Here is a 9,266-nt window from a genome sequence, read left to right as displayed (position 1 = left end):
TTTCGGGTATGGGACATGTGCTCGAGCACAAGGTTTGACAGCTATGCAAGAAACCATTTACTTTACCGTAGTAGATTTGCTTTTTTCTCACAATGGCAAATCTTTAGCATAAAATACCGATTTTCACCATAAAATGACAGCAGGTTGGCTTTACTCTTGGGAAGAGACAGAAAGAAATTTAAACCAAGTATAAGGATGGGAGAGATATCCTGAGGTCCCTTCCAGCCTGAATTATTCTATGATCTTGCAATCCTAAATTCCCCATTACGGAGAAGTCTAGAATTTTCCCCACATTCTGTATTTTAATTGCTCTCTATTTAATGTTTTAGAAACACTAACTTATCACAATAATTTTCCCTTTAAAGTCAGTATTATCCACATTGCAGACTTTTATTTGCACACAGCAAAGCCACGTCTAGCAGACAACAGATCTTGTTTCCATTTATGTTTTCCTTATCCCATGGACTAAAGGTAGGCAGCCTGACGAGCCCACTGTCCTTCAGAGTTTTGTGTTCCTCTTCCAGAAGATGAGGAAAGCAGGGGGGGAAACAAAATTTGTTTGTAGATCCATCATATGACACAACTTTTATTCCTTAGCACACGGGCTCCCATCTTGGAAATATGCATATCCTAATTCAGGAAATTAAATGCATGTTTAAGCGTTTGCAGGATCAATTCAGAGTAAGTCTTAGAATAAGCAAAAAGTCAAATTTAGTTTGCATTTATCTCTAGTTCAGTGATCAACACTAATCCACTTGAAAAATGTGTCCCAAAGAGTTCAGAGTAGTCTCCCACCTAAAAGATGGTCATGGAAATGTTTGGATTTGTGTGGGTTCCTCCCTGCCATTTTGGAGGACAGAATTTTCTTGCTGTTTAATTTGCAGAAATGAGATGAGAGTCGGCTTTTTTTTAAACCCCAAGACTAAGCACGGGCAAGCCGATCCTGGCAGGGAGCAGAAGGGCGGCCGGCCAGCCAGCAGCTCTGACAGCCGAGGGGATGAATTACGCTCTTGGGCCGCCATTTGCCACGCGATCTTCCCCTCACAGCAGGCGACGCCCACACGAGGGCAAAGGCTTCGGCAGCTGTTCTGCGCATGCGCGGGGCCCGCGCGCGCTCCCTCGCCGCAGCGTTGGGAGGTGCCCCGCTCCACTCTCCTCTCTTACCAGCCGGGCGCGGTGCATTATGGGATCGCGTCCGCCGGCGTCCCCCTTAGCAACGCGGCCCGGCTGGGGCCTGGCGGCCTTCGTTTCGTTCGGGCAGGGGGAGCGGGCCGCGGGCGACCGGAGATCAGGCCGTGTGCGTCGCAGGGGTGTTAGCACTGTCGTGTTGGTTACCTGAGCCTCGCCGACCTGCCGCGCTCTGCTCGTCCGCCGTGCGCTCGGTGCGGCGCAGCGCTGTCTTCCCGCTGCCACCCCCGGCGTCGGGCCCTGACTGAGGAAACCTGCAAAAAGAAGCGATTCGGCTTCGGGCCGCGGTGGCACCGCGTACGGCTTAGAAGAGGCCCCAGCCAAGTGGAGAGCAGCGGGGGACATCCTGCAGCTGGAGAGGAACCGGCCCTCTGTGGGGTGTGCAGCGCTGTGTCCTGGCTAAGGCTTACTTGCTAAAGTGCATGTATTTCATATTCTAGATTAAATCAAACGTTATCTTCCTAAGATTTTTATGAAAATAGGTAGCCAGGCAATGAGAGACCTCCTCAGTGTCATCAGCGAGGAAAAGACCACAAGGTGAATGCAGCTGTATTAGACAAAGTATTTGTGAAGAAAGACATTGGAACCCAGGCTTCCTTAATTCTAGTTTTTAAAAACTGCTCGAATTGAAATCACAGAATTATATGAAGAATGTTGCATGTAGAGAATAGCTGTGGCTGTGTTGATATAAGGACAGAGGTGAAGGAAGGAAGATCTGAAGCCCGAAGAGGTGTCTTTCATTAAACTGACTACTATGGTTTGGTCCAATAAAAAAAAAGGCAAACTTTGGAATATGAGAGAATTACCTTAAATCTGAATTATCTCAGAATGTAAAGATACCATTCTAAAAGTAATACAGTTACTTGTTATGATCATTTAGTTTTAATGATAAGTATCTTTAAAACAATTTTCATGACAGTGGTATAAATACCTGACAGAACCTAGTTCTATGAAATGGTGCCATTTAATATTGTTTATAGGTGAACCATGGTTTTTATGACTAATTACAGTTTATTTTTTATTTCAAAGGCAGCAATTAAAAACTAAAATTAAATTGGAGCTCTTTTGAACTTGTAAACCTTATTGCTATTTGTATTTTACATTTTTAAAGTTATATATAAAACCACAGAGCTAATATTTGGCATCTTAAATTTTTCACAGCAAAATGATGCAAAATGTGCATCTGGCTCCTGAGGCTGATGAGGATGATCTTTATTCTGGCTACAATGATTATAATCCCACGTTTGACACAGAGGTAAAAATACTTCCTGTTTCCTACCTTTCCCATATGTAGGATTTTAACTTCTAAGTACAAGATAAGAACATGTGGGTACAGTAATGCACAAGTGTACTACTGCTTTGAAGTGAAATTTTCTTTATTTAGCAAGAGATATATAAAGTTTCACCAGGATCTTTTTGAAGAATTATTTTTTGGATAGTTTTCTATTCCAACAAAATACTTGTGTGCATCTCATAGCAGATCTAATATGCTTTAATGGTTAGAATTTATGAAGTATAAAATCCTAGTTATTCGAAGGCCATATTCACATTCAGGAACATTCAATGTGGTGTTTCCCAGACAGCGTGCAGCTGGAAGTTTTCTGACAAAAGAGGCTACTTATTGGTTAACAAGTCATTGATCTCTTACTGTGCTGCAGCTGAAGGAAGTAACAGTGGAGGAGTCCTGCAGGTTTCTGAGCTATCGGTATAGCGTCTTGGATGACTTAAGGTAACCCTGCAGACCACTTGCTGGTAATTGCAGGTGCAGTGAGAATTGGAACGACACGGGGGTCCATTAGTTCAAACCCACTACCCTGCTAAAAGCAGGGCCAGTGTTGCAAGACTTGGCATCTTGTGTGAAATCACAATGCCAAATTCATGGGAGTTGCAGTGTGAGCTCAGAGACATGAGGTATCTTAGTGTATTGGTGTGACAGGCATTCTTGTTAAAATTTAGAAATAGTGCTAGTAGTAAGCTGTTGGACAGAAATAAAATTTCATGTTATATTTTATCACTAAAGCTCTACTTCCTCAGTGTGGTTTTATTTTTCAGAGAATAATGAATTTTCACATTTCCTAATCTAAAATACCAAAAAAGATAGACCAAATAATATAATCATTATTTATTGTCAGTAAAACCTGTCATTCAGTTATCGTCAAGTTACGTATTTTTGGAAGAAGACTTGGGTTTCTTACCAATCTGCTTTCAGTAGTCGTAAAGTTTTGGAATTGTGGCTTTGGGTGTTGTGGTTTTAAAAGGGTTCATATTTTTATTTTGTCTTTTCTAGGATTTAGAAAATGACGCAGCTTTTCAACATGCAGCAAGAACAAGTCATGGTAGAAGACTTCCTGTAAGTACCTTTTAAAAAACATTGCAATAGTGTAGACCTTCTCCAGAGCCCTAGCTCTAATTTTGGCACTGGTACAAACTTATCTGGGGAATCTCTTAACTTTTTTGTCTACTACTAACATGAAGAAACACACTACAGTTATTAATATGAAAAATAAGTAAAAAAATTAGCAGAGCAGAAGTTCCATTAAGTTCTGGAGTTAAACTAGAACAAACAAGGAACTTTGGTTGGAAATGTGTATTCGGGTTTGACAAAATGAGATAAAACCATGTTAAAGAGCAAAATTATATATTCCGAAAGGACTTTGTTTAATATTCTATGCATAGAATTACTCGCTCTGACATATAAGGTTGAGATACATAGTAGTGGGATTTAGAAAATTGCGTGTAATTGTTCTGATAACTTTTTGCTCCGTATTCATGTAATTTACATTAATTTTCTTACTTTCATTTAGCTGTGACTTAATCTTTTATCAGTTTTCAAAACTAAATGTAAGCTGGCACCTGCACTTTAGAAGTTCGTACTATATTTCTAAAGAAGAGCTGGGACTGTCTGATTAATATTACTACTTTGCCAGAATAATCTGGTTCTACAATGAGGATCCTTTCTATAACAATTGAAGCATTCTTTCTATGAATTCACTAGAGAAACTATATGGAATAACTGATAATTAACACATATGGTTGTTAATTGGTGGGGGGTTTTTTGTTTGGTTGTTTTTTATCCACCCAGGTGACAGCCAAAATTCCTGGTACATCAGCTTCGAGACCTTTAGCCACTGGATCTGGGGTATGTCTTTGTTTTGTTGTATTATTAATGAAAATGAGGTATTTACCAAAAGATAAATTTACCATTTAGTCCCTTGCACAAAGTGAGCTCCTTTTATCTAAGTATTTCTTTCCAGTGAGCTGCATGTATTCATTAATTTGAATTAATTCATAACTCCACACTTGGTCAAGGCATGGTTACGGATTTATTCTTTTTTTTTTTTCTTCTTTTTCTCCCTTTTCTCCCAAACCCTACTACAAATCAACTTCTGTACTGTATAAGGCAGTAGATCCCAAGGTATTAACCTGATTTTCTTGCAGGGGGAACTGGGTGGGATGTTATTTGGCCTTGAGAAAGTTTTTTTGAAAGATAAGGTGAAATTGAGTCTTAAAAAATATGGCCTTTCAAATCACCTCTAGTTTAATCAGAAAAAGTTGGTTGTATTCTTTGGTATGCTTAACCCATTGTAACTCTTAAATAACTAACACTTTAACCTGGTTTTCTATGGAAACAGAAGTTACACACTAGTGATATATCCACTGTCCCCTTATCCCAATAAATTTGCAACCTGTTAGCCTGTCTCAGTCAAATTTGAAAAGATAGTGCTCTTAGATACAAAGTTCCTGTAAGTTTTATGACAAAGAAGGGAGATCACATTGCTTTAGATCTCTTACGCAAGTTAGCTGGGTAACAATTTCAAGTACACCTAAATTCTATTATAAATCACTGAAATACAACCTTTAATCTGAACCTTTTGTTACCTGCTCTGGATATATTCCTTTTGAGACTGTTTTTTTCTTAGCAGTTGTATTTGCAGATGTTTAGTGTAGTACCATGCTGTGACAGGAAAAGCAGCTTGTGAAAGAAGTGCACAAAAAGCACTTCCTGAGGATAATAAAGACTGAAATGTTTATCTGCATTAGTAGAGCTAGAAAACTCCAAAGCATTGTCCAGTCTACAGCACTACCTGTTTCACTCTGCAGATTTGCTTCTCCTAAGCTACAGTCCTTGTTAATGTAGATTCAGCCCGAACTGATAAAACGGAAAACAGTCATCATGTGTGATGGATAGTGGGTAAAATAATAAAACATAGTAGGAATTAGGGGAATACTTTTTCATGACCTGAAACCCTTTATTTTTGTCTGTTTGTAATTTATATTTGTAGCAACCCTTAGCACTTACTACTAAATATTTCTTATTTCTTGACATTTTTAACACTGCTACAGAAGGACAGTATGTGGCATGTCAGCTAATAGAAAAGATATCCATTGGCAGTTTCAAAGTATATCTTCATGAAAGTATGACTTAAGAGATTAATATAGGGGCAGATTTTATCAGCTGTACTCAGATTCTTACTGAAGTATTTTGTGTAAATTACTTGTTCAATTTCAGTAATTTCAGTAATTTAATAATGGTAAGTACTACTGCCTCAGATAAATGTCTATGTATTTTTTTTAAAGGTCTGACAGAAATATCCAAATATATAAAAAAGAGTATTGTGAATTTGTGCTGAGGTGTTCAAAAATCTTTAAGTCTGCCAGGCACTGGCAGTGTATTGCATATGAATAACATAAATGGGAATTTTGCTATGAACTGATGTGAGAGTAGATCAACTCTTAAAACTGAAGTGTTGAGAAGACTCTACATACCCTTTACAGGCTTCTAATGCTTTGTGAATGCTAGTTTCAAACAATTTACTTATTTTTGTAGTCAAAGGCAACTTTAACTTCATCTATGGGAAGACCAATGACAGGAGCTATACAGGTAAAAGTTTCAGTACTTACATTTTATATTGAATTGGAACAGCAAAGTTTTCTGATAAGTGTTAAGGTTTGATACAAGCATGTAAAGTTCATTGAAATTATACAAATTATTACACTCTTTTAATTTGTCCTTTTTTTGAAAATACTATTGTCAGAAAGCATGAGGGTTGTGATGAGTATTTTATTTGAGCACAGGTTTGGAAGCAATACCAGTGTAGTGCTTTTTAACACTTATTGACATGCAATGAATAATTTTTCATTGAAATAGGAGAGAGGTAGATTCTGGTTTTCATGTTTTTCTTATGTACTTAATACTCTAATAAGAATCTGCTGCAATTTATCAATGAATTTCCCACCACCACCCTTATGTATATTGACTTAATGCTAATTATATCAATAGCCACTATAATTCTTTTGTGTCAGTTCAGGTGGGAAACAGGAGTTACCAGGGAGCATCAAGAGTAGGGCTATTCCCTAAGGGAAGGCAAGCCTTTCCTTAGAAGGAAATCGCATGGCCAGCAGTGCAGGGACCTCAGCAGCCAGGACCCAGTCCCACAATACCTGAGCAAGGCAAGTAAGATCCACCCAGGAATGGTGGCTGTGGCCTACCAAAAGTCTAGAGCATAAGGCAGTATCATGGTGATGAGGCAGAGCCAAGGTCAAGCCAAAAAGTCAATGCGTAGGCCAGGCTTAGGACTAACAATCACTGGCCAGATCCATAGTGACAAGGCAAGGCTAAGGTCAATCCAGGAGGTTAGTCCACAGGTTGAACTCTGAATCACGGGTCTCTGTGGCCAGGCATAGCTGTGGCCACTGTGGAAACCAGTAGTCCTCCAACAAAGCTCAGGCAGGGGCTGAGGGCCCAGGGTTGAGCTTAAATCAAGCTCCTGGACCCATAGGTAGGGTGTGTGGCTGGAGGCCCCAGCAGAGTCCAGTCAGGGCCATTAAGGTTTATTATTGTACTCAGTGTCCTGACAAGAAAGTTTAATAAGCTGGCGTGGGATGAGGTCAGACATTCTTGTGTTGGGAGGCATTGTTTGGTGGTAAGTTACAAATACAAAAAAAATTGTAGTTTGTTTGTGCCTCTCTTGGTTTAGATAAAGTAAAATTTTCTGATCCATAATCTTATAGGATTCTCTTTATTGTCAATAAAAGTTAAAAAAGCAACTGAGTTCTGAAACACTGACAGTAAGCTAGAGTAAATTACAGATCTCAAGACCAACAATTCTTAAGAATTTTCTAAAAATAAAAGATGTTTGAAATTAGGTATTCTGAATACATATAAAATGTGTCAGTTACAGTTTCCAATAGTGTTTGCTCCTCTACTTTTTAGACTGTTATGATAGAATACCAGGTTGGAAGGGACCTCAGGAATCGTCTGGTCCAACCCTGGTCCAGTACCGTCTAGACAAGATGGCCCAGCACCCTGTTCAGCCAAATCTTAAGAGTGTCCAATGTTAGGGAATCCATCACTTCCCTGGGGAGATTATTCCAATGGCTGATTGTTCTCATTGTGAAAAATTTTCCTCCTGTGTCCAATTGGAATCTCCCCAGGAGTAACTTGCACCCGTTACCCCTTGTCTTTTTCATGTCACCCCTTGTAAAAAGGAAGTCTCCGTCTTCTTTGTAGCCACCCTTTAAATACTGGAACATGTGATAAGGTCTCCCCTAAGCCTTCTTTTCTCAAGGCTGAACAAACACATGTTATATGATGTATATTAGAGAAACAAAAACATTTTAAAAAATACTCAATTTACTGAGGTGGTAAAGAACTGATTCTTGTATTTAAAGGTTTTGTAATATGTAACTGATGTCCACACTGTCCACAATCTATATTTTAAGGAAGATTATTTTAATACGTCTTCCTTTTTGTTTAAGGATGGAGTTGCTCGACCAATGACAGCAGTGCATGCTGCAGGTTACACTAAGGCAGCTATGAGAGGTATGGTTTGTAGAAATCACCAGTTGCCAGAGGGAGATGTTATTTTACAATTTTCAGTACTCTGTTAATTTTGCAGGTTCTTCATTTGATCCTCTTGGCCAAGCAAGAGGTCCTGCTCCACCTCTGGAAATGAAAAATTCAGACAGGTTCGTTCAGTTTTGCATGAAATTATTTCAAAGCATTAATAGCAACAAAAGGACAACCATGGGTAGAGTTTAAAAACATTCAGGCAGTTATGAAACCTTAAGGGGCCAAACTTTTAACTTTGTGGAATAATGACGCAAACATTTGTGCATGTGGTTAGCTGACTTGCCTGAGCAGTTGCACTGACTTTCATGAATGTCTGATTTCAGTGATTTCTGGTTCTGACGGTAGGTCTGCTGTTTTTTCCCTGTTCGCTCTGACCTTAGCTCTTGAGTAAAACTGAGATTGTGAAAGTTTTGCAGGCTGGTGTCAATGTTGGGGAGTTCACCAGGAACAAGTCATTGAGCTTTTCAATACAAAAGTTGTATTCCTTAAATATAGCTATATAGAAATAGAGAATCCTACTGAAATGTTTGGTTATTTAACTGAGGAAAAAATCTAGATAAATAATAACTTTATTAAAATCTGCATTTGCAAGCTACACTTTAGTTATCTATGCAAATAAAGGTTCAATTAATTGCTCTTAAAACAATATTTCATTTAACTAGTTGTTTGATTTGAACATTTTCCCAGCCAATCTGTTTGTTCTGTCATTACTTCTCCTGAACAAATCAGGCCCATGAAATTTGCATGTCTGTCTTGTTCTCATAAGAGGATTTATATTTTCTTAGTTCTTTGTTCTCAGATTAGAAGTGTGAATATGTTATCTTTGGAAGATCTTTTCTAAGCATAGTTTCACATTATATTTTCTTTGATGGGAAAACCAGTTAGGTGTGGCATGTGATACATCACTGTGTTGTTTTATTGAGAATATCCTGTGTATAAGCTTAGTGCTTGCAGTTATGCTACCAGTGTTAATCCTTTTATTGTTATTTTAATTTTAGTTCAGAGGAGAAGATTAGACAGTTGGAAAAAAAAGTGAATGAACTGGTTGAAGAAAGCTGCATTGCCAACAGCTGTGGAGACTTGAAATTGGTAATTTTTCTGGATTTCACTTCACTTTTGGTATTATGTGAAGAACGATTTGTATAGATAGATGTTTCAAACTGACTTGGGTTCAAACATTTCAAATTATTAAAGTCATCTTAATTCTAACTTTGCTATGACTCTT

The 9,266-nt window shown here is 38.5% G+C and overlaps 1 protein-coding gene across 5 annotated transcripts in view; it reads left to right on the top strand.

Moving 5' to 3' along the window:
- The first annotated feature begins 1,174 nt into the window (after window positions 1–1,174).
- IFT88 (intraflagellar transport 88) overlaps window positions 1,175–9,266 on the top strand; it is a 51,005-nt gene continuing 42,913 nt past the window's right edge. For 3 of the 5 annotated variants that reach the window (XM_075742212.1, XM_075742209.1, XM_075742213.1), the window contains exons 1-8: window positions 1,175–1,725; window positions 2,350–2,443; window positions 3,476–3,538; window positions 4,271–4,327; window positions 6,017–6,070; window positions 7,948–8,011; window positions 8,088–8,157; window positions 9,040–9,130. In XM_075742212.1, the coding sequence (XP_075598327.1) occupies window positions 1,661–1,725; window positions 2,350–2,443; window positions 3,476–3,538; window positions 4,271–4,327; window positions 6,017–6,070; window positions 7,948–8,011; window positions 8,088–8,157; window positions 9,040–9,130 (558 nt within the window). In that variant the 5' untranslated portion in view covers window positions 1,175–1,660. The remainder of the gene's footprint in view (window positions 1,726–2,349; window positions 2,444–3,475; window positions 3,539–4,270; window positions 4,328–6,016; window positions 6,071–7,947; window positions 8,012–8,087; window positions 8,158–9,039; window positions 9,131–9,266) is intronic. The other 2 variants (XM_075742211.1, XM_075742210.1) reach the window with 2 other exon arrangements.

The sequence above is a fragment of the Balearica regulorum genome, chromosome 1, assembly GCF_011004875.1.
Source record: "Balearica regulorum gibbericeps isolate bBalReg1 chromosome 1, bBalReg1.pri, whole genome shotgun sequence".
Taxonomy (NCBI): domain Eukaryota; kingdom Metazoa; phylum Chordata; class Aves; order Gruiformes; family Gruidae; genus Balearica; species Balearica regulorum.
This window is presented reverse-complemented; position numbering and strand designations above follow the sequence as displayed.